The following is a 25731-nucleotide window of genomic DNA, read 5'->3' as shown; positions in this document are numbered from 1 at the left end:
GATCATGTAGAATGAGAAATAATACCACCTCATCTAAAGGGCCTTTGGGTCGTCTTCTCCCAGGAAGGATTTTTAAAATCAGTAGTAGCCAGCTACCTAAACGTAATGTCTCCTTAGACATAGAAAAACAAGAGATTGCCATGCAGGAAACTGCCTTGCAGCCTTTGGCTTCCTGGTTCTCAACACACAGAGCCAGTAAAGGGGGAAGACAAAGAAACTTGGGGAAACAATTAAAGACCGAGATGCAGGGAAATAGATTAGAAAGCACAATGGAAGTGGTATTCTTGCTAATACAGTACAGTATAAAAACCTAAATAATAATGTGTATGTTATAGACTTTGCAAAAATAAGTTTTCTCTTTTAAGGATGGGGGAGAGGCAAGCAAAAGCCCACAAAATCCTTTAGCAAGCCCCAAGATATTGCTAGACAATTCTTTTGAGCATCACAATCCTACCTAGTTTATACTGGTTTTTTTCACACCCTAGGATTTGCTCTTGGCTACTTCAGGGATGGAGAAGTGAGGCCCCATTGGGAACCCAGGTAAGGTCTCCTGTTTCTTTTGAAACAAGTAAAGGTTAAAGGAAAATGCCCATCTTAAAGAAACCCAAACCACGCCAGTGGCCCGTGGCAGGGTCGGGACCTACTTACTGCCCTTGTTTTAGTTGTGGGCTGACAGAAGAATCTACGTCCTGCTCAAAGATGTGATGCTCTTTGAATCACTCACTAGCATTCGATGTCTGTGACTAGAGAAAGGTATCAGCAGCAGTCGCTATCAGCACCTTGCTGAATTCACGATCTCTGCTTTGCAAAGGGAAACCCAAATGAAAACACCCTGGGTGCTCAGCCTGCCGTTCTAAGCCAACAGGCAACAGCTATGTTTTCTGGGATGTTACCAGAAGCACACATATACCATGTTTCCCCGAAAATAAGACCGGGTCTTATGTCAATTTTTGCTCCAAAAGACGCATTAGGGCATATTTTCAGGGGATGTCCTATTTTTTCATGTACAACAATCTACATTTATTCAAGTACAGTCATGTCATCTTCTTCTGGAACATCGTCCTAATGTACTAAATGCGTGTCTGGCTGACAATCTTAACTGGGGCTTATTTTCAGGGTAGGTCTTATATTCGGGGAAACACAGTATATTTTCTCACTGTATACAGTTAAATTGGACTACATACTCTTATTTTTCCATTTGCATTGCAATGGTATCAATAAGAGTGTAGTTTACTTTTTAGTTCTTTAAAATCAATTTTCACATAAAAATATGCATGTGCCTATATTTATACACATCTCTATTTACGTACAATTGTCAAAGTCTTAAAGGCTGGGGTTTATCTTTGCCCATCCCCTCCCCCCAACAACCCTAATAGAAAGGTTTTTCCTTTTGCTTAAAAAAAAAAAAGCAAACAAAAAACAAACCCAAAACAACCAAAAAGACTGTATAGCTCATAAGTCAGGCTGGTGGCTGTGAATGAAAGGACAGATTGGTGAGTCGGGGCTGCCGATTAGCCAGCCGCGTAGGGAGGTGGGATTAGCTGCCTTGGGCTGAGTTTGCTGGTCCTGAAGATTACAGTTTTGGTCAGAGAGAGGCCCATCTAGCATGCTGATTCAGTTTACCTCGAGCTTTGAAAGTAATGTCTAACCCTGGTGTCAGTTTATCACAAGCGCATTAAAAATATAGCGATCTATCAAGTTCCACATTTCTATGCAAATTGAAAAGGACCAGACAAACAGTGCAAAGGTCAAATAATTACTGTTTTATATTGGGACAGTACATTTCATATTTCAACCAAAAGACAAAAATGCAGTTTAACTCAAAGGCACAACAATTAAAACACAGAAAATGGCACCACCTCTCAGATGCCGTATTTCTAAATTAAACAAACAAATACACAGATTTTGTTCCCTTCCCTCCCCCAATGCAAGCCCACAAGCTTTTTCCCAAAGTCTTGAGTTCGATGCCATCCAGCATCTAGCATCATGGACTTGTGAGGCGCTTGAACGTAGCAATTAAACAAAATGCTTGAGAGGTCTAGCGAATGGCATTCAAAAGGGACCTCAAAGTGCAGATTTATCTTTTTCAAAAATGTTACAGGCTGAGCTGGCTCTTTGAACACTATCACTCTGCTTAAATTCAGGAAGCAGGCTTTAAAAATGCAAAAGGCATACAAGTTGTATTTCAGTGCAAATCTTCAGCTGGTAATTGGAAAAGATTCCAACAATAAAAAAATCCTTTGTGTCACCTGCCCCTCTCCCCCACCCAAAGCTGAAATGAAGGAAAAAATAAAAAACAGGACAAAACAAAAACAGAAGAGTTATACCATATGACTCTGGGATCATTTAGCAATCCACTACTTCCAATTAAATTTTTTTTTTAATGGGTTAAAGAATCATGAAAAAGAGAAACACGCAAAAGTAATCTTGCTTTGTTTACACTGCTCCTCATATCTAGAATGAGCTTCCGTGTAGAGTGCATTTGAACATTTGGTTGTGTGGAAGGTGGGGGGGTTGGAGGCGTGGTGAGGCCATGGGGTGCCAGAGACCTCAGGCCAGTGTGGAGCACAGGGAGGCCGCCCGCTACTGGTTCAGCCGTTGAGCCCTTAGGTTGCAGTGCGTCTGTGGGTTTCAGGAATGTTCTCATCACTCTGTGACATACACTGTTTCAGTGTCACAGACTTTACAAATGATTCAAATTCAATGAAAAAGATTTGCCAGAGGCTGAAGACACCAAGACCTCAAAAATATTAAGGGGAATGAACCAATTTGGTAGATACCTACATACAAAGTTTCTAGAACATCTATAAAAGCACAAAGTCATAAGAATTTGTTTTCCATTACATTAGTTTATATAAAATGAATAAATAGTATTTATAGATTTAATGTGTCTTATGTACATATACATGTGCTCTGTTTTAGCTTAAATAAAAATGCTACAAAGTGGGAGACCACTTAAGGGAGAAATCATAGCCCAAAAGAAACATCAGCCTTTCACACTATCTACCCAAAAGCCTCCATAAAGAAGTTTCTGGGTGTGTCCAAAAATAATCAGTAAGGAGAGGAATTCTAGTAACACTGTACCATCCCCTCCTGTTCACCTGCAACACAGAGTAGAAATGTGGACTTTTCCTTTCACTGGTGATGGACACTAGCTCAACTAGTGCCAAAGCTCAGTTATTGCTGAAAGTTAAATAGGAAAATAGATTAGAATTGGACCAAATGTCACTTATTCGGGGGGGCGGGGAAAGAGGCATAATCACTTTGTGTTAAGTGGAAATGGAGATCTCATTTATCTCTGAGGTAGGAAAAAAAAATGTTCCAGAGACAAGTAGCATAACAAACTTTGAGGGGCAATGGCCTTGGGGGTAGCCATACACAGCGTGGTCCCAAGCACGTCGCACAAAAATAGATTGTACCGTTTTGTTTGTGAGAACAAACAATATTGGAACTTTTATCAGCTGTGCAACCCCAAAGACCTGCTCTCCAGGTGTCCATTTTAGAGTGAGAAATACTGCTCCCATCCACACGCGGGGAGGGGAAGGAGCTGGGGTGTGTGTTTGCTGGAGGTATTCCTGACTCCTCACGGGGGTGAGGTCCATGGTTAAGTGCTCTTAAATGCCGCTTTCAAGGCTTACTTTGGAGTTCTGAGACCGGGATCTCAGCTTTAGAAGTTTGTTTCCTCAGTTTCCTAAGCACAAGACACACTCGTACATTTCTGCTAGGCGAGTAACACGGTAAGCCAGAGAACTTTAAGAAAGGTCTGGTAGGCTACATGGGACAGTAAATAAGGGGGGGAAATTGCTGAGATGTGAAAGTTGCTTATTCAGTCTAAGAATTCTTGGGTGTTTCAAATTGATTGGAATGTACAGTCTCTCAGAGACGAATTTTTATGGAGAGAAAGAGAAACTAGTGGATGCAATCAGAAACCCACAATCCTAAGCACTTCCTTGAAGACGTTTACAAAGCTGATTTTGGTAAAGGTGGTACACTGAAGTTTACGTGCAAGGGGATTGTGGGCAGGTCCAATACACTACCTAATCAGATCCGACAGGGAGAACCATCCGGGGGGCAGCCGAAGCGACCACTCTCTCTTATAGACCAAGACACGTCTTGTGATTGTCCTGGAGCTTGATTCTCTTGATGCTGGCGCTGGAGTAGCCCTCGTCACTGCCGAGGCTCTGCGTGCTACCCCGCTCGTCAGAATCACTCACGCTGCTGCTGCTCCAGTCCAACTCACCCGTGAGATAGTCTGTGCTTTCAACGTCCACATCGATTTCTTCTGTGGAAGGACAAGAGAGACGGCGGTGAAGGCTTTAGAAAACTCAGGCTGAAAATCAAGGCTGCTCCCGTCAAGCCCTGCTTTGGAGGCGGCTGCCTAACTGCTACCAGGAAAGAGGGCCTCGTTCCTGGAGGTCACATGACTCGACTTCTCTAAATCACAAGCAGGTTCTTAGTTCCCTCTCTGCTCTGCCGCTGGCAGGTGGGAGAGCAAAAGGGACGGGGTGGATGGATGGGTGGGTGGGGGCGGGTGGGGGAGGGCGCAGGGAGAGGGCTCACCCCTGTCGGAGTCGGAGCGCTCAGAGGACACCGTGGAGCCGATGCTGTCCATCCGTATCCTCTCAATGCCCAGTTTCTCCAGCTGCCGCTTCAGGTGTCGCTGTTCTCGCTGAAGCTGGTCTATTTGGTGAATGGCTTTTCTGTCACAATCTTCAAGTTTCTGCAAGTCAAAGAGGCAGTTAGTTGTTGGAGCTCACAGGCAGATTTCAAAATTGACAATGACCCGGCATCTTCCTCTCTAGCAGGGAAATGGGCCACTTTTCCTTAGAAGCCATCTGGGGTGTCACTTGTCTAGCTTCTCACAGAGACAGGAAGCTGACTGGCCAGTGACTCCTGTCTTCGTCTAACATTTTCAGCATCCACAGGCTGTAAGTAGCTGGACTGTCACAGGAATTCTGGGGTGAGCTGACACTCCAGCATCCTAGTACCCCTCAATTTTGATACTGAAAAGACTGCAGGCAGGAAGGCCCAACCTGGTCTCCCTCGTCTGCAGTGATACCTGAATACCTGATCTCTGAAGTAGAGCGTGGCAGGTGATGGGAGCTTAAGGAACAGACGTCCATCAGATGCGTGCTGATTCACAGCCATGTCCCAATTACATAGGCACGTTTTTGTGTCACGCCAAATCTCAATTAACTTCTGTTTGTTAGCAGGAAATAACAATCCCTTTTGACATCTGGATTCCAAATTGTTCAACATAAGAGCTTAGAAGACACATTTCCATAGATCACTTGATTTTACAAATCTGTTCTCTAGTTCTCATATTCTTCAAATCATTAAGAAGTTTAATTTTGATTGTTTTGCTCTAAACAGAGGTTCCTTCCCCCCCAGAGTTGTCATGTATTCAGGCTACTAGCCATAATTAAAGTGACATTTGTCCAGTCATGACTATAAAAACATGCTGCACAGCGACTGGGGCTGTGGTTCTGAGGAGTCTGAATGTAACTCACTCACCCTCTGCTACTGCAGCTTTGTACTGAGGCCGACTCTCTACCAGACCCTTGGAGGGGAGAGGCTGGGGATACAAGGTGCGTACAAAAACCTGGTCCCCTCCCTCACGGAGTCTGCATTGTAAGGATGGAGACAACCAAGTAATCACATAAATCACTGTCAGATGTCAACTGTGACAAGTGGGGACAGGTGGGTAGAGAGGGAGGGAGGGAGAGAGAGAGAGATGGACCGACCCAGTAATAGCACCACCTGTAGCAGGAAGGAGGTCCCCAGGTCATGGCAGGTTTCCCTGAGCTAGTGACATCTGTGCTGAGCTCTGTAGGCTGACAAGCAGTTAAGTAGGTGAAGAAAGGAGGGGAAAGCAGACCAAGCAGAGGGAACACCATGTACAAAGGCCTGTGGTCAGAGAGCACAACTAGTGCTAGCGACGGGAAAAAGGGCTGGGGCAGAGAACGCGGTGTAACAGCCCGAGGTGACACTGTACACAGCTGAGGGCCAGGTCAGGTGGAGCATGGGGCAGGCCTGGTGACAGGGAATGTCCTGCGCCTGACCCACAGAGGAGTTCTAAGTAGGGTGCCACGTTGATTTGAGCTTTGGAAGGAGTATTCTTGGGAAGCATGGCGATCGGCTCAGAGGCAGGCCTTGAGGAGTTTGTTATAGTCAACGACGGGGTGAAAATGCAAGGAGACAAGGCTGTGAAATATTTTGAAATATTTATGTCTCGGAGACGACTTAGATATAGATGGCTGAGGAGCAAGAGCGAGCAAGGACGAGCCTTGTAACAAGCATGAGTTTCTGGCTTACGCAGTCAGATGGACAATTGGATGGTCCACTTAACTTCTGGCACCCAGGGGTGAGAGATACCCAGCTGGGTCTGGATGTGCTGGCTTTGGGACGCCCGTGATTCAGGACGGAGAGCTCAGAGGGAGGAGCGTGTTGCAGACACACATTTGCTATCGTCATAGCAGCAAACAAACCCGTACTGGACGAATAAAGATAAAAAGGCATCGCAAGGGTACACTTACCTTTATGTGCAATTTGGCTTTTGTTAATAAACTCAGTGTAGTGTGTCGATTTGATTCAGGACCAAGTGGCACGAGCCCCTTCAACTTCTCCAGGCACAAGCGAAGATGGGCCCGTCTACAGAAACAAAATCACAGTAGCTTTTGAGAATTTTATAGTGGGCCAGAGGGCACCCCTAAAGAACAAGTTCTAAAAGAGTTTGAAATTCTCCAGGTCCAGTGATGGCAGATGCCACCAACAACTTCTTGCCAAATAAACACCTTTTGAAACCAGACAACACTGATGAAAACCAAGCGGAGGCAAATTCCAGGATTCTCTACAGTTAAGCCTATTTATAAAACAGGTGTCGGAGTAGGGACTAATATCTGCTATTATTGGGCATGTTTCTCAGGTTATCTCCCGGTTTCTGGGGAATGATGTGAGCAAAGAGAACACATCCAAATTCAGAAAATAACCACATGCCAGGGGAAGAATCCACCCCTGGCTTCTTTGAACACCACACTTCTCTTTCCCCATTCAGGACCACTAAATCACTATAACTGTTTCATTACTATAGCTAGTATTTAAACATATAAGTGACGTATGGGTATGGTTATTCATTACAGCTTTATTTGAAATAGCAAAAATTGAAATAACCCAACTGACCATCAGTAGGGAACTGGTTGAATAAATTGTGGTACCTCCACACAGTGGAGCACCATGCAGCTATGAAAAGGAAATGAGAATGTGCTATTACGAAAGATATATTAAGTAGAGAAAGGCAAGATATCAAACTGTGCATATAACATGCTCTCTTTGGGTAAAACATGGAGGACAAATTATCTGTATTCGTGTTTTTTTGTATGGACATGACACGCAGAATGATACATAAGAAACTAGTCAAAATGCCTGGGTAGAGAGAAGTCAGGGAATAGTCCGCCTGGGACAAGGAAAGGGGGATAATTTTTACTAAATGATTTGTGATACTTTTCGGTTTTTCAACCATGTAAACTATTGCTATTCAAAAAGTTAAATGTAGTTTTTAAAACTGATGAAAAAGCACATCCTTGGTCTTGCTACCCTAACAAGCATGCTGGACAGCTGGAGGTGATCCCCGCATGTTTAGAGGGGTGATCCCCGCAGAAAGGCACAGTGGAAGGGAGAGTGGAGAGGGGAAAGGTTAGCTGGGGCAGAAGCCAGTGACCCACTGGAGAGACAGCCATTCATCACAGACTGCCCAGAAGTACAAGGGGTCCTAAAATTTTGGAAATGGAATAATGTCACTGAAACCTTGGCTTTATTCCAGAACCTGGCAGATTCTATGAATGTGAGAAAAAGCCAAGACTCAATGTGCCTGTTTCAGCCTACCACCTCCTGAAAGCCTCCACGGGCCATTCCAGCAGTGCTGACTCCTCCATGTTCTGAGGACTTGTCTGTCTACACTATTCATCCGCAAGTTCACTGTTCTGCCTGAACCGTTGGGCAGTGTTACTCAACCACTCAGTGCAAACTCCTTAGAAGGCGAGGGCTGCAGCTTAATCATTGCCGCGCTGCCAGTGCCTTCCCCTCCCATGTGCTCAATGTGTGCTGAATGGATGATGCCGTCTAGGCAACTAGACTTTAAGCTCCTCGAGGACAGAGTCCACCTCTACTCCATCTTTGCACCTTCAGCAGTACGCAGGGCCCTGTGGCTTTAGCCACCTGGCCCCCACCCACACACAATGCCCTGGCGCGGAGCTCCTGAAAGCCTGGGAGGCTACTCACGGCTGAACCGGGAGAAGCCTTACAGCTTAGTTTGTCCTTTTCCTCCCTGTTAAAAATTTTACTGTATTAACAAAAGTTGGGAACGCAGACCAAAAGAAGAAAACTGCTTCCGAAAGCTTGAAGACAGGCCAATGTGTACGGTACTGACCAAGGACGTCAATTCACACCCTTCATATCAAGACTTCGGGAAGCGGGGAGGTGCATCTAACATGAGACACCCTCTGAGCTCCTGCCTCATCTGCTTCTGGGCCTCCTTCCTCGTCTGCATCTTGACGGAGCTGTCTCCTAGGGCCCTTTAAATCCTGACAAGCTTGAGAACAGCATTCATTCCTGACCCAGGAAGATGCAATGGTACAAATGCCTTTCTATTTTATAAGACTTCACTCGCTCTGAAAACCGGTCCATGTGTTACGGTCACAGGCAAAGACTCGCATTAAAGATTTGTTCCTTCCACTACTGCATGGTGGGGGGTGGAGCCGGGTGGGGAGAAAAGCAAAGCGTGTGTGTAAGATGTGCTTGTTCACCTTGGATGATGATAATCTTCAAAGACAGTGATGGAAACAGAGCCTGTTACTATGCACAATCAGTCACTTGTATCGTTATCCAAATTATTTCTTACTACAAAGTTTAGACTAATTGTCAAGTTAGAAAAAAAGCTCAGAAATTAACATTAGATTTAGACATTTTTCAGCCTACTTATTATTTGCAAAGACGGCATGATTCAGAACAGTGTCCTATTAGTCTTTTTCTTATGTGGGTTTATCTACAGATATGAGTATGTACATTTTTTAGGAAGTTTGTGTACTGGTAAAAATATAATAAAAAAGTCATCTTTCCATGCATCGTCATTTCTAGTGACACAGGGAGTCTAGCCCAGAAAGTATGATTTTCACTACCCAAATGTGGGTTTCCAAAGAACACTCCCAGTTGTGAAACTAGAAATAACCAATTTGACTAATTCGATCTGAGGATAATACATGTTCCTTCAGTATTTTCTGGCCCCGTTCTATGAAAATAGGACTGAAGCGCTTTCTGGATTTCTGTAGCATCCAGAGCCAGCCTCTGTCCTTGGCAGTGCCTGCCTGACCTCCTCCAGCCTGGTGGCTGCCCTGCCCACCTGCTGCCCACCTGTCACCCGCCTGCAGACACCCCCGGGTCGGTGCCTGGGCCAACCACAGGGAGGGATGAGGTATATGAAGTAGGCTCAGTTCCATCACATAGTAGTGAAATTCAATTTCTGAACCAGATAAAAAAGCAAACAGACCTCTATAGCAGCTCCCACTGAGGCCCCTCCCCCTGACACACACACGCTCTCCGCCCCTGGCATCTGGGCTCCTCCAGCCAGGTCCAAGCATCCATGGCTCCCAGATCCCAAACAAGCACTTGTCTCAGCTCTCTCTCCTCAGTCCTGACCAGGCTCCTGCCACTAGCTCTGGTCTTCTAGGAGGGGCTGAGTGTCCCGTTTTGAACCAGGTCTAGCTCCCCTTTGGGGAACTAGCAGGGCTTTGCCACATATCTTCAACAGGAAGCCACTCAATACCTCCACCTGACGTCTCTGTGGGTCTCCTCCCTTCCTATCGTCTTCAGACAGTCCCCCTGCTGCTGCCAAGAGCTGCCTTCCAGCTCCCCACCCCCGGCAGAAAAGAGTTGTGCCAAATCCTGGCTCCCTCCTACCCCCAACTGCCTCTTCTTTTTGCCCTGATCCAACTGCTTTGTACCTAGCTCATGAACTTTGACAATCTTCACCTGCTGACTCTTCAGAAATATCTCTTTCATTATTCTGAATGGACTGATATACCTTTGGTCTACAGTAGCATAAAGAAACCAATCTTTGATCTGAGCTATAATCACTAATGCTCAGAATCAAGTGTGGCTATAACTAAATTAGATAAACTATAACTTCTCTTCAGTAGGTTTCTTTTTTAAGTATCTCAAATTTTATTTTTGTTTTTCATACTTTTTAATTCTGAATCTGTCAATCACTATACAACCAAATACTAGTACAGTGATTAGTGATTAAGAGTAAAAGTTTAGGTTCCTGGCTTTGCCACCTACTCCCTGTGTGACCTTGAGCAAATTTCTTTACTCCATGTAGTATCCATTTCCTCAGCAGGAGGAGGAGGATGACAATATCTAGCTGAGAGGGCCACTGTGAGTATTAACTAAAACAAGGTAGGGAAGCCCCTGGGCCAGGTGAAGGCTCCATATATGGGAGCAGCTTTTCTCTCAGGCCTCGCTTCCTCTATAGAAGGATAATTACTGGGAGCAAACAGAGAACTATGGCACTGTAATATTCCTTTTAAATCGGTAGGGAACTCTGAGTGCCTCACTAGGTAAATAGAGGCTGTCTGATAAAATCTAATTCACTAAACTTTTCCTTTAAAAAACACACACAAAACACTAGGTATCTTTTGTCATTAAAAAAATTTCATGGAGAAATCCCACCTGAGGACAGAAGCTTCAACTCCTGCCCAGGAATTCCAGCCTGCCCTATGGATTTCAGATATGTCTAGCCATTCCTCAGTTATGTAAGCAAATTTCTTATAATAAATCTCTTAATATATATATAAAAAAATTTTCATGGAAAATCTAATCCGTATTCTATGGAGATACAGATCTTGCTTGTGCTAAAGGTACTATTTTTTACATTAAAAAATTAGCAAGGATTTTATAAAGCTATTGCATGCAAAAGGAGAGACTCCATGGCCATCCATATATGAGTACACAAGAGAGGACGAAGGGACTTCAGGGTTGGGAGGCAAGTGTCTGAAATGCTCTGGGTCTTCCTTCTACATCTCTACTGCAATGGCCAAAGGAAAATAAAAACGGGCAAAAAGTATTGATCTTGGAAATCCAAGCTCATCTCTAGATGTGTATCCATATCCAGAGACCCTAAAATATCTCACGTTCAATAGTAAGAAGAAAGGATAGCACACTTAAGAACAAACGTAAAACAGTTTGGGAAGGCTCTCTGGGAAGAAAATTATAAAATTATGCTGAGAGACGAACAAAAATTTGAATAAACGGAAACAAAGCACATTCCTAGACATGAACTCTCAAAGTAAAGATGTCAATGTTACCAAGTTTGCCTACACATTTAACATAATTCCAAGGGGGAAAAAAATCCCAGCAGTGTTCTTTTTAATGCTGGCAAATTAGCCTGAACTTCATCTAGAAGAATACATGTGTGAGAGACTGCCACACTTTTTTGAAAAAGAAGAATGAGGAGGAATGTGTTGTATTAGATATTAACTATGTTATAAAGATTCAATAATTAAAAACAGTATATATTAATATAGGACTAGAAAGACAAATCAAGTGAACAGAATAAAAAAATTCCTAGGAATTTAGCATATAAGGGAGATAACTGCAAATTCTTGGGGAAAAGAATGGATTAGTCAGACAATGGCAGGGAAGTGGGGAGATTAACATTAAAATAAATTCTAAATATAATAAAGATTGAAATATAAAATATATTTGGATGCCACACCGTTCTGTTGTTACTTTTCCTTAACTCTAGTCAGCCACGAACCGCAGAAAACTAAACATGCAAGTGAAGGAAGCCATAAATGAAGAGGCTCGGGGCTGTGTGAGGCGGTACCTGCCAGGGCTCTGGCACTGACGGAAGGCGCCCAGGCCCACCGGCATGTTCTCAGACAATTCCTAATGCTGCTCTTTTCATTTCTGCCTCCAGACTCAAGCTTCCTTGAATCTGTCCATGTCTCTCAGGCCAGCAGGTTTATAGGTTGCGGAATAGATGCAACGCAAAGAGTAAGATGCTAGGTAGGCTGTGCTCTCTGCACACAGTGCCCCTGAATTTACTGTGTTGCCCTTCAAGTTCCTCCTGACTTGCATGTAGTCAAGACCGGGACGGGTATCAAATCAGGTGTGCGCATGTGTGTGTCTGTGTTGTGAGGGAGGCATTGTTAACAGAGATTACCCTTCTTTATTGAAGGTGTGACCGAATGCTCTCCCTCAGATTTTCGAAGTGAAAAAAGGCACAAAAAGGAATTATAAGGTCAGGGCAGAGTGAACAGGATGGCAGCCAGTGAAGAGGGTAGATAAGTAATTAGGTTCACAGGTAGAAATCTTGAAACATACACTTGGCTCATTTATTTATTCCGCTAACATCTCTCAAAGGATTACTAAGCACTGCTACCTTCCTACCTAAGTGCAGGGGATGTAACGTTGAGTGAGACCAAGTCCCTGCCTTGGGGTACTTAACAACCAGTTGGAGTAATCAAACATGTAAACAAATTATTGCAGAATTATTTATCTGAGCGATCTTCAGATCATTACGAATATCAGCTCCCACCGAAAGTTCCAGAATGAGCTCCCTTTGCCCTTTAACAAACATATTCCTTCATTTTCCTCACCCACATCTTGTTTGACTTAACTTCTCCATAAAGGCTGTCAAGCTTTCATAGTCGATCATAAGCTTTTTTATTTTTCAAATAGATCACATTTATTTATTCATGCATTCATGTGCGGCAAATCTCCTATGTATCTAATTGTTCTGTTTCTTTCATTACCAAATAATGGAAGAGACCAAGTCTTCTATTTTATGTTAACCCATTAGCCTAAAAATAATAATGCATCTGCGGATGCTGACCTAGGAATAGAATCTGGTATCTTTCGTAATTTATCCCTTCTCTTTGAGGAAAACCCTACTTAACGAACATGACACACTGGACCTCACCGAGTCCAGTGTGTCACCTAGTTTTCACTAAAATTGGGCCGAAGATTATTAACCAAAGAAGAATCTATCTTTGTGTGGACACAGACTTAGCCAATTATATAGCTTCATAAATCCTATAGCATAACTGGAGGTGAATAAAAATAATTTCAGATATGCGTATGTGTGAAATATATAGTGAGAAAAAGAAGTTATTTAGTATAAAGTTAAGGAGAAACAAATCTTAAGGGGTCAAAAATTACTTCCTAAAAGTGATTATAGGTCACAAGAGATTCTAACCTTCTCTAGATTTTGGGTTGAGGACAAAGCCCTACTGGGTTAAACAAAAAATCCAGATGAGGGCTGCAAGTCATGCTTTGAGGGAAAAAAGTACTCTCCTCCTTTTTGCAAAATATAAAAAATTGTCAAATGCATCATTATTACCAACTTAATTAAAACTTTGGGAGGTTTTAAGGAGTTCTCAAAATTGTGATAGTAATCTCTGTAAAAAACACAAAGGTCGTTCCATACTCGTATGCTAGCTGCATGGGAATATGGCCGTCAGTGAACAAGGCAGCAATTCCTGGTGGCTACATTTTGAAGTTATAAAATCACTTCTCTATTAAAAGGATGAAACATATGTCTCACTAAGATTTTCTCACTAGAATCCCATTTAAAAAAATACAAAATATGTATGATAATTAGTACTTGCCAGCCCTGTGTCACCCTTAGACAATTACTGTTATGACAAAAAGTCAGGGAGTGTGCCCAATGCTCCAGGTAGGGGATTGGAAATTGGTCGAAAAACCAGCATAATCTTTTCTCCAAGTTTTTCCAAGGGCAAATGCCATCTACCCAAGAAGTATACAGTTTAGGAAAGCTGGATTCTAGTGGTGCAAGTCGAGTGCTGCTCTACTCTATGAACACAGACCAGATTTGCACACTGATACTTGTGTCCTTCCTTTGTAATACCCAGCCCTCATGTGGCAACAAAGCAATGTGGGTTTGTTACAACATCCTACAGTGAAATCTGAATGTGGTCAAGGGAGTTCAGAAGCAGTAAGCGTGGTGCAATGCATAGCACAACAGGCCCCACGCAAAAGTCAGGCCCCTAACCCCTTTGATATAAGGAGCTTGGCCATTTGAAAAGCCAAAAGCCCAAAAGAAAGAACATAGGGACCTGCAACGAATTAGAGTATCCTGCCAGAAGAGAGATCTGACTAAAATGGTTTCACATGCCGGACCAGATGCCACTGAAATACTGTGTCATATCCTCAGAGTGGAGTCCTCATGAACACCAATTATTCCGAATCTCTAAAGTGCCACCAAATGAAAATAACAGCTTAGATCAGGGGGCTGAGTCCTCCTCATGAAGCCCACACAAAAATCTCTTGTCATGGGGTTCAGAAGATGTTGGCAGAGGTCATCTCTCTAGACCAGCTGTCTAATTCCAGGAAGACCTGTACATAAACCATTCCAGAAAAATGAGTGGCTGCTATTAAAGGAGATACTAGAGTCTTCTTTTGAAAAAAGAGTCCATTCTAGCACCTGACTCCTGATGCACTGGCTGCAGTTTCTATGCATTCACTCATCTCCATTTGCTGAAGGGCTTATTGAAAGGCATTCAAACCAGAGGAATTCCATCTAAGAGAAGGCAACAGAATTATCACCAATAAAGGGCATATAACAAAAACAAAAGATTTCCTATATTCCAATAATAATTACGTAGTAATTAACAATGGGAAACCAGTGGTAATTAAAAATACATAAACCCAGGAATACCGTTTACAATAAATGTGCAAGATCTACATGGAAACACTACAAGACAGAAAGATCTGAATGAAGACACAACAAATCCTGGATGGAAAGATCTAATATATAAATGGAAACTTTTTAAGGTTAATTTATATTGGAATTATTTAATTTTGATTTTGAGAATCCCCAAAGAACTTTGGGGATGGGGAATTGGATTGATTACAAAAATCATCAGGAAACATAAATTGATGAAAATAGCTAAGAACATGGTAAAATCAGAAAAGTAGGGCGGAAGAGTAGAGATTTGCTTACAAGATCCTGAAGTGCATGATAAAACGTAACTGATTAAAAGAGGAAGAGCTGATGGATCGGTGAAAAAGAACAAGTCTAGAAACAGACTCAGCCATAAACAATAATTTAGTATAAAATAGAGGCAGCAACTTCAGTGAGAGAAGACTGATTCTGTAAAGATAAATGATAAATTTAACAAGTTATGTGATACACAAAGGGGCAATCTCTTTCATATACTATATCCTTTGTATTATAGAATCTTTTCAAAAGAAAGAAAAAGATAAACTCCTCAGTAGAAAACTGGGCTATGTTTTAACAGGCAATTCTCTCTCACACACACCAAGATATGAAAATTGTTGAACTGTACTAGTAATACAAGAAATGCAAATCAAAACAAGTTGTCTCTGTGTTTTTGTTTTTTACTTATCAAATTCATAGAAGTCTTAAATTATAAACTTGTGAAGGTATAAGGAAAATATAGCCTATAACCTGCCTGGTGGGTCAATATCAAAACCCATAACAAGGTGTATACCATTAATTCCACAACTATAAATTTACCTTAAAGAAATAATTATGATGTTGGACAGAGATTTATCTCCAAGGTAGATTAAGTTCATATTAGCAAAATACTGGGGAGAACCTAAAACAGGGGATTGGTTATATGAGTTATGGCACACCCCTATGATGTAATACTGGGCATTCACTAAAAGTAATGTTAGAAAAGGAGATTTAATGATATTGGAAAACGTTCATAATGTAGCTTTAAAAGAAGATGCAAATTATTTACTATATGATCCCATATTGATTTTTAAAAAGTCTTCACAAACGTCTAGGTGGCTATAGAACTTAGGACTGTTAGAAGTTGTTCCTGCTGCAAGGTCTTTTACAGGTGATTTTTATATTCTTTGTGCTTTTCTGAACTTTCCAATTTTCTACACTAAACTACATTTTTAAAGTTGTTTTCCAAAAATAATTGGAAAGAGACAATTCAAAATTCCATTGGCTTCCTCTGGCTGCTAAAATTATGGATGATTTATTTTTTGTATGATTTTCTGTATTTCTCAAAATTTTCTACAAGATTAGTTTTTTAAAAAAGAAACACACCACACACACACACCAAGGGTGTTTCCATAGGAGGCTAGACCCACAAAATTAGTTAAAATGCAGAGAAGCTTAGGCCAATGGCAGACTCTGATATCGACGGTGATACTACACCCAGCCACCCCAGGGGCCAGGTCATTATTGGGCTCTGTACTCCCAGCATCATGGGTGGTCACGGAGACCAAGTCTATTAAATGGAAAATACCACTGCCGCCACCAGCACCTCCCACCTCCACCATTCTCAAAGTCTTTTCTCTTCCCACCAATGCCAAGATTATTTAAATGGTGGAGTCCCCGAACATCAATTATTCAGAATCTCTAAAGTGCCACAGAAGAGGTTTCTGTGTAAAAAAACTAACCCAAGTATAATGAACTCCGCAATATCAAAGAGAAAAAGAAAATTCCCACTGTTAGAACTTCTTTTCCTAAGTTGCTACTTTTTTTTTTTTGAGAGCCATGCCAATCGTTTTTACGTGATGTTAAGGTGAAAAATGGCTAAGGTGGAGTAGCATTTAGCAAAGCAGTATTGTTTTATGGCATTCAGCTCCTACAACCAGGGAGACTACAAGAGCAGTTGTTCAACTGACCTCAAAACCCTAAAGTCTTAAGTACCCACACTAATAATGGAGAAGAACCTGACAATTTTAACTTCCTCCCCTGAACGGCAGCAACCAATGCTTTGTTAAATTAAGTCAATTTGAGTCCTTACTTCCTTCTCTTCTGTTCACATGCTGTAGACTAGAGAAAGAATTATCAAGACCTTAGAAGACCAAATTCCAAACAACAAAGGACAATAAGGAAACTAGATAAGTTAACCCTTCAACAAGCAAAACTTGACTAGTCATACAGAAGCAGTTGGAGTTATAAGCAGCTTGCCCAGTGGTGACTTCAAGTCCAGTTTTCTAGAATCGTGGCCTCCAGAGCCCCTGTGCCTACCAGTCTCAGAGCTTAGTATGTTCACTGAAACTGTCTCTGCGCCTTTCTCATTAGACAAACTGCATTTCTCTAAGATGGGCTCCGCGCTGATTGAACACCCCAGTGTGAACTCATTGACTACCTAGTGCTGAGCCAAGGTCTTAGGACACTGTAGGCAGAAAATAAACATCTTTGAACTGCTCTAATAAATGATAAAATCGACATTCTGCGGCATTCCCGCAGAGGTGAAAGGCACAAACCTGTGGTAAGCCTAAGAGCCCTCACCTGAAAGGATGAAATTTTAATAATGAAAATAAATGCCTAAATCAATGTTAGAGGGGAGAAGGAGAACTAGAAGACTTTTCAGCAGAAAAACTCCCAGTTTACCCAGTTCACCCCAAACGCAGGAAGATGGGAGAGGATCTAAACATGAAAAAGAGAAGCCATATCTTACTCCCTTTCCACCTTAAGAAGAGATACTTTTGAGTTTCCAGTTCATGATATATAAATTCCTAAAGCATACAGGAAGCTCCGACTTCAAACACAGACAGTCACATCACAGAGAAATTAAAAGGGAAGAAGACATGGGGAGAAGCACATGTGCAGGGAGGCACACTTACTGTCTCTGTTTCTCACTCACTCAATCAATTCCACAGTGGAGGAATGCTGCGTGTTCGCCTATTTCTAAGATTCACCTTCCTAGGAAGGCTCTGGTCTGCCCTTTCACTGACATAACATGTCCTGCAGATCCTGACTCTCAGAGGAGGGCTTGCATGATACAACCACATATATTTACAGAGCCATATTACATATCATCTTCTTGTTCATGCAGGGCACCAAGAAAGCCATTCAATCTGGATGGGTAGCCCGTATTTCAAACTGAAGGGAGTTCAGAGATCAGAATGAGGCTTGTTCAGTAGCTGTCAGCCCTGGCTGCACGTGAGACTCACCTGGGGAGATTTAAAAGAAAAATAGGGGCCAGCCCGGTGGATCAGGCTGTTGGAGCTCTGTGCTCCTAACACCAAAGGCGGCTGGTTCGATTCCCACATGGGCGAGGGGGCTCTCAACCACACGGTTGCCGGTTCGACTCCCGCAAGGGATGGTGGGCTGCGCCCCCTGCAACTAACAATGGCAACTGGAGATGAGCTGCGCCCTCCACAACTAAGACTGAAAGGACAACTTGAAGCTGAATGGCACCCTCCACAACTAAGATTGAAAGGACAACAGCTTGACTTGGAAAAAGTCCTGGAAGTACACACTGTTCCCCAAAAAAGTCCTGGAAGTACACACTGTTCCCCAATAAATTCCTGTTCCCCTTAAAAAACAAACAAAAAAAACCACTAGGGCAGAGTCTCAACCCAAACCAATTAAATCAGAATTGCTAGGGGTGAGGTGTGGGTAGTGTGTGTGTGTGTGTGTGTGTGTGTGTGTGTGTGTTTAAAGCTCCACAAAGAATTATCATTATTTTTGTTTTCAGCATGGTAAAAGCAAGTAGTTATGTTTTTTTTGGGGGTACAAAGTCTTTACTAGAGATAGACTTGCTTTAAAATATTCCATGGAGTGAGGTGGTTTTAATTATACAAGATTGGCAAAATGTTGATAATTGTTGAAGCTGGGTGATGGATACATAGGATATGATTACATTATTCACTCTATTTTTGTATATTTGAAAAAATTCTATAATAAAAAGTTATTTTATAAAATCCGTAGAAATAAAATGTTCTCTTCTTCCCGAATGTATTAATGTATACGTATAATGTATTTATCGTTAAAAATACTTTTAAATAACATTACAATAAAACTTTGCAAGTGATTCTAATGTGCAACCAGAGTTGAAAACCACCACAGGCTACATCATTGAAGGTGGGGCAAACTTGATTTGGAAAATAAAGCTTTAAATAAGCATCAAGAGGCAATCCAGGTGAGAGAGGTCAGCTCAGGCTTGCAACAAGATGGAGCCCCGTGAGGATGGCAGGCCAATTTCTGCTATGCATATATTTGCCTGAATTTTGAGAATCTTTATTCACAAGTAAACTGTAAACACACACAGGCATGTGTATGTATATCTATCTGTGTACGTACGTGATTTAAGACAGCACTGCCAATTATATTCAGTAGCATGTAATTTGTTTTAAAACAACACAATTTGTGGAAACACTAGCTAGGCCCTAATATGCTCTGGCTTGTGGAATGGTCACACTGAAAGGGATTCCCTCAGGCTACAGGGGTGAGGCTGGGGGAGTGGTCTTTGGAACTGGCCAGCCCCTCGCCTACCTAAGTGAATTCCGCTTAGAGGGCCCAGAGTGAACTCTTAAATCAGGTGCTACTTGTGGGAGGAGTCAAGAGGAACAAAAGTCTCATCTTAATGAATAGGAAATGTATCAAAGCTCCCCCATTGCAGCCCCCAAATCCCCAACTCACCTATTCTTCTCCATTTCATTGTGAGTTGATCTGAAAGAGGGAACAATATGAAAAAAGATTATTTTCATTTTTGTCTTAAAGGACTACAACACCAACAAAATTATTTTAACTTCTTTCTTTCCAAAGTTGGTAGGAGAGAAGACAGAGAAAGAGGAAAAAAAAAAACACCTCAGTGGGCTCTACTAAAGAAATTAGTCCCTTTGGAGAATTACATAAATGTAAATATCTAAAACAGAGTTCAAGGAGAAGTGACAAACTCAGAGGCATGCATTCCCTAGTGGAAAATCCATTTTAAGAAAGGAAATAAAAGGGGTCTATTTATACAAAGAGAAAAACAGCTGCACAGTGCGATGTGAATTTGGGTTATATAATTCCATAAAGCTTTCTTTAGGCTGAGGGTACAACAGTGCAGGTGGCACCCCCACCCCAGCTCCGCAGCTTTTTCTAAGGTGCAGTAGCCACCCAAATTTTATGCTAAGTTGTTTGACTACAGGATTCTTTTAAATGGATAAAAATAACCCCTCAATCTTTCTACTCCCTGAAGTAACAAATTTATCATGTACAACCTCCTGAAAGATGCTACGATTGAATAGCTACCCAACGATTTTAGGAAGGGGCTTCAAAACCCAGCTTAGCATAAAGATGACAGACTGGTTAAAGCAGCAATTACGGTGAAATTGAAGTCCAGCTTTGCCAGCTGGAGTCCAGCTGGTACTGTGGAATAAAATTTTGTACCATCCTGTCCTTGGTTAACACCTCTGTAAAATGGGAATAAAACTTATTGCCAATTATCTTCTGAACAAGTGTGGATCAATGAGGTAGCAACTGTACAAGTGATTAGAGAGCCTTGGATGAAAGCTGTGGTGGACGTGAAACCATATTAGTGTGTTTATACCTGTCCTTGAATAGAAGGTCTGGTCTCAGAATTTATGGACAGGTTTCCACAAAAGTCACAAGAAGTCAGTTAAGGTGGCCACGTCAGTGTCTTCCTCACACAATACCTCCCTGACTAGCTATGAACTTGAGGGCCCCTAATGTCCCCAATGTTATAAAGGCACTGAATCTTGACCTTATGGAGATTCTCTGCAGTCTAACCAGTTCAGGAGATTTCGCCCACTCAGGCTATGAATTCTGTGGGGCCGTAATCAGAATCTTACTGGGCCCTGGAGATAAATGGAGGATCACTACTTCCATGAATGCTCAGCCACTTAGTTATATCTGAGGAGCAACCACCAAGTTCATTCACACTAGAGATTAGGGGCAGGGTGAGTGAGTGAGTGAAATTTCCACTCTGGCACTAAAACTTCTCTTCCACGAGGCTCTTGGGATACCAAGTTTTATTCATGAGGAAAAACAAGAAAATAATGACAATATTTTCAGTTTTAGAATATTTGTTTCCTAGATAAAGGATATGTGAACCTTCAGATTGGTTAACTTAAAAGCTTTAAGTTGATTCACTTGGTTATCCCTCAGCATTCTCCAGTCATGTTTTTCTGAAGGTTTACTTCCTTCAGTGACTAGCAGGATATCACAGGTAACAAGATTCTGGTCTGCAACTGCAAACCTTTGGCTTTAAAGCACGTGGCATTTCAGTTTTAACAGGGAATAACAAGTTCAAAGTCTGACAGATTTTTTAAATGGATGAAAGTATATGACAACAGCTGGTCACGATTTCCCTGTAGACAAGGACCATACTCAGAAGGTGGAGGAGGAGAGGAGGGTGGATATTTGAAAAGAACATGGTCGCTGATTAGAGAAAATAACAGCACACAGGGCACTCTTAACAAAAATTTTTGCATTCTTTGAAAATACATATAAAAAAATTCTGAGTCTTCAAGATAAACTTTTAAACAAATTCCATAGGAAGCACAACTCCTTCCTAGCTTTGAACAGAGTTCTAGAAACTTCAGACCTTATTTGATTACTTAAGGGTATTGAACACATGGTGATTTTTATAAGGGGACTTATAACTAATGGCTCGGGCATTACCGAGGTGCATTTGGTTTACTGAAACTGAGTTTGTGTTTAATAAAAAGCAGACCTTTCAAAAAATGATCAGTTCAGAGACTTCCTGCCAATTCTGTTGATGGGTCAACATTTATAGTTTTAATTAAAGCATTACAAAAATACATGGATACCTTGTGTCAAAATTATTTTCCATGTGATTACTGAAAAGATTTGATAATTCTGCAATCACTAATGAAGGTGAAATGTCACCATTTAAAATATATATTCTAACTAAAAGATAACTAAGCCAAACTGCAGAGTATCTGAGAATAGGTTTAAAAAGACTCCCCATGTCAGGTCACCTATATAGCCACTGTCTCATAAAATAAATGGGTGGCAAGTCCTGAACTTCCTCTTTCACATGAGTGCCAAAGCCTGCTTTAACAAGTTAACAGAACGTTATTTTTAAAACTCTGGATTTTAATTCTAAATATTTAGTAACTGATTTCAAAAATCAGTAGGAAAGAGAAAAATGATTCCATCTCCTTGTAGTCCAGTTGTTCTGTGGATGATTCCAAACCAACCAATGTTCACAATTTCATTTATTTTTGTTTTTTTAAACAAGCGACTAGAGAAATTTAAGATCTGCATTTCCAGTTCCAAGGAAGTTTGATATTGTGGCTAAACCTTATTTTTTATTGTCCAAGGAAAAGTACCCTCCGGACTCTATATGCAAAGAGAACAGCATTTCAACATGAATTAACAAGAATAAACTGTTATCCAATGGTTACGTAAACCAGCAGCAATCTCTCTATAGCCCTTACCTCAGTTCAAAATCCTGACCATACATAGCCTTGGACATAAGTCTAATTCAAATCAAGGGATCTTACTGCATTCCCTGGGGAGATGTCTCATTGCTCAGGTAGGGGTCATTCCAAACAGGTCATAAAGGATGTGATCACATTTAAACAAAATAACCGGTTCTTGCTTCAAATGATTGCTTGGAGCCAACTCCAGGTTTAATCATGGTCTCTTAAGAAAATGGTCTGACTGAAAATATTATACTAATTCATTATTAGTCAAGAATATGGACAACTGTGACAGCCTCTTGTTTCTAACCATGGAAAGCACACCAAACCCATTAACAGAATAGAGCTTTTCAAAAAAACAGGAGTTGCAGCCATCTTTTTTCAGGAATAATGCTTCATATTAAAGAGAAAAAAAGAATATGTTTCTTGGCTTATAATTGTCAACTACCATTATTTTTCTTTCTTAATCACCTTCTGAGACCAAGCCACTTCTCTTCAACAACATCCTCTTTTTTCCCTCTCCCTACCACTGAACACCCCACAACAACTTTCCTGTGAAACTTAGGAAAAAATAAAGTGCTAAGGATTAAGCCTTGACTATTAATGAGGACAATTCCTCTCAAATCATGAGTGAACAAGAATAAAAGCAATAAATGGACTACACTTTTTCAGAAAAATAAACCAAAGGGCTTCAAAGTTCTTCCAAACAAAATTTTAAAAATTAATACTGAAACAAAATGCAACACAGCTAAATTGTTTTATACTATTGCATAATCCAAGTCAGTATAAACATCGTTCTTAAAGGCTCGTAGTACCCATGCACAGATCTATTGGCTACCCCCTCAGGTAATGCTAAAGATGGGAGGGAATGGAAAAACCACCAGGTAATTAATTACCAGGTTCATCCTTCAGGTGCCTTCCTATTCAAGTGCTCAGCACATGTGTGCTCCTTACATCCTGTGGTTCTAACAACACTAAGGACAACAGAGTGAATCAAAGAAGAGGCAGCAAGAACAAGTGAGTGGTACGTTTAAGTAGAAGCCTTCTGGTTTTTAGTGGTCTGTATTATACCAGAGACTAACCAAATACAGTTACTTGCAGGCTGTTATTCATGAGGATGGGAAAGGGATAAGGATTCTAAGTCAGTGTTGAAAATGTCAATAATTTTTATTGGAATGAAAGGTATAATTGAATGGATCTAATAAAACAGATTTCCTAGCTAACTTACATTTTAAGAGAAAAGAGGGGGAAAAAGGGCAATGGCATTAATGGAGGAGTCATATGTACCAGGAACTATGTTCAGGGCGTTAATATATGATTTCACTGGCCATTAACCAAATAAAACCTGTGAACCTCACCAGGAAGTAAGAACTGTAAGGCTAACATAAAAGAGTTGTGACATATTAATATTTTAATATTACATGTTCCTCCATCACCAAAAGGGCAGATTTTAACCTGGCTCATTCCTCTTTGCCATTATAAATAGATATGACAAATTAGATGATCAAACCACTATATTTAATTTACATGTCAAATATGAAATCCTACCACCTATGCCAAGTCAAATACTTTAACATGTTTATAAAATTTTCACTATGAAAAGTAAAAGAAATGGATAATATCCATTTCTGGATAATATCCATTTCTCTTTTCTTTTCAATCTCCTCAACCAAATCAGAAGGGCTGCCTCCTCCAATGGCTTAAGACCTTGTGTGCATTACTGAATCATGATCGCCACTTAATTTACTGGGTTATAATCACAACAGGTAACTTTCATGCTGCAGTTTGTGTCATCTGCAGTATAATCAAAAAGGGAAAGAGAAATGTTTACCAAATTACCTGCTACTGCTGTTATTCTTCTTGGATTTGTTCCTCCGTTTTAAGGCACCTCTGTCCTTGTTATTGTATGGTAACATGGAGGCATAACCATGTTCAGCTTCTAGAAAACCGGAGGATCCAGTTAATGAATGAGCCTAGGACATCCAATACTCTCTCCCCTCCACAGTATTTCCTTTTAAAAATTTACTTATTTTTCATTAAAAGACTATTGTGGAAATAATTAAATGGAGCAAGGTGGAATTCTTAGAACAATAATTGTTTTTTAAATTGTGTGAACACCCTCAGTTCGGAGCAGGTGTAAGGAGCATTCCAGCTGCTCATTGTTGAGAAACACCCAGCAAGTCGCTCAGCGCAAGGAGCCTGGGTTTCCCATTGGCAACGTCCAGCAGGTGTGTTAAGTGGGACCAGCCTCAGGCGAAGATGCGAGGCAAACACCGTGAGCAGCGGGTGGGAGGACAGGGAGGCGCTGCTCCTCTGGCTGGGAGACCCGGCGCCAGGCCCACCTGGGGGCCGGATGGGACCAGCCCGGTGAGGTAAGCCAGGGGCCTGGTTGAGGGGGCCCCGGGCACCCCTCTCGACGGACTGGGGTGGGGGCGACCCTCGGGACCCCGGGGTGCAGCGGCCCCCTTTCTACTTCCATTCATTGCCTTTGGGGCAGCGGGCGGCCTCCCTTCGGACCGCGCGTGGGGAGAGCTGGAGGGGTTGGGAGCGCTCGCGGTCCCGCTCTCCGCGCCTCCAACCACCCCCGGAGCGGCCGGGAGCCCGGACCCGCAGCGGGGCCCCTGAGAGACCCCCAGCCCCTGCTCGGGTCGGACTCCTCCCGTCCCCGTGCACCTCTCTCCCGCCGCTCCAGGTAGTCGGCCGCCTCCAGCAGCATCTGGATGTTCATCCGAACCGCCGCCGCCATTCTGCACCGGGGGCCGGAGCCACGGGACCAACCCCCACTGCCCACGGGCTCGCCGCCGCCGCCGGACACCCGCGCCCTGCTGTGGACCCGGCAGAGCAGGGTTGAGACAGCCTCTCTGGCGATCACGCTCGCAGGAAGGGGGAGGGGGCTGGTGAGCTGGGCACCGTCAACACCGTGACAGAACCCAGAGAAGAGCAGCAGCCACCACCGCCGCGGAGTGTTTATCCCGACTCACCATCCCCCCGCCCCCAGTCCCTTCTCTTGACAGGCCCGCTTCGGCTGCGTTCCTCATTGGACACCCCAAAGACTGCCCCGCCCCTGGCCTTGTCCGATTGGGGAGGGCATTACGGCCCCGCCCCCTGGAGGCCGCTCCTCTCGCTGGTAGGTCGAGCTTGACAAGGCCCAGGCTCCACCCCCCCTTTCCAATTGGTGACAGAATTCGCAACTCCGCCTCGTGCTCCTTCCCTGTTTTCCATTGGTTCTATACCGACAACCGGGCCCCCTTTTGCTTTGTTAGTATTGGCCAAGAGCTACAGAAAGCGAGCCACTTCGCCAGTCTCCCATTGGTGAAGTCTTCCGAAACCTCCCAGCTACGATGACATCACCCTTCTCCAGGCCCAGCGATCTGAGTGGCCGGTGGTCAGCAGCCAGGCTACTCCTCCCCGGATCTGGCTTCAGCTGGCAGGGCGACCCGGGCGCCCGGCTGCACTGATTCACCGGCTGTCGCGGAGCTCGACTCCACCCGGCCCCTCCCCGCCTCGGACCTGTTGCCGGGACCTGTCCCCCGGGAAAAG

The 25731-nt window shown here is 42.6% G+C and overlaps 1 protein-coding gene across 1 annotated transcript; it reads right to left on the bottom strand.

The window, feature by feature from the left end:
- Window positions 1-1748: 1748 nt before the first annotated feature.
- Window positions 1749-25723, bottom strand: MXD1 (MAX dimerization protein 1). The gene is made up of 6 exons (XM_074332117.1): window positions 24865-25723; window positions 24031-24130; window positions 19436-19465; window positions 6537-6651; window positions 4561-4720; window positions 1749-4282 (listed from the first exon to the last, which is right to left on the bottom strand). The coding sequence occupies exons 1-6, from the start codon at window positions 24935-24937 to the stop codon at window positions 4095-4097; spliced, it is 666 nt and encodes a 221-aa protein (XP_074188218.1). The 5' UTR covers window positions 24938-25723; the 3' UTR covers window positions 1749-4094.
- Between the last annotated feature and the right edge of the window lie 8 nt (window positions 25724-25731).

This window comes from Rhinolophus sinicus, linkage group LG05, assembly GCF_036562045.2.
Source record: "Rhinolophus sinicus isolate RSC01 linkage group LG05, ASM3656204v1, whole genome shotgun sequence".
Taxonomy (NCBI): Eukaryota; Metazoa; Chordata; class Mammalia; order Chiroptera; family Rhinolophidae; genus Rhinolophus; species Rhinolophus sinicus.
The sequence above is the reverse complement of the archived record's forward strand: the minus strand, read 5'-3'. Positions and strand labels throughout refer to the sequence as shown.

Bases quoted from the DNA above. Each gene is read 5' to 3' on its own strand.
- MXD1 (XM_074332117.1), bottom strand. From the start codon at position 24,937: ATGGCGGCGGCGGTTCGGATGAACATCCAGATGCTGCTGGAGGCGGCC. The intron at 6,652-19,435 runs GTGAGTTGGGGA...TTGTTTCTGTAG, and splicing joins AATGAAATGGAGAAGAATAG to ACGGGCCCATCTTCGCTTGT. The intron at 4,721-6,536 runs GTAAGTGTACCC...TTTGACTTGCAG, and splicing joins AAGCCAAATTGCACATAAAG to AAACTTGAAGATTGTGACAG.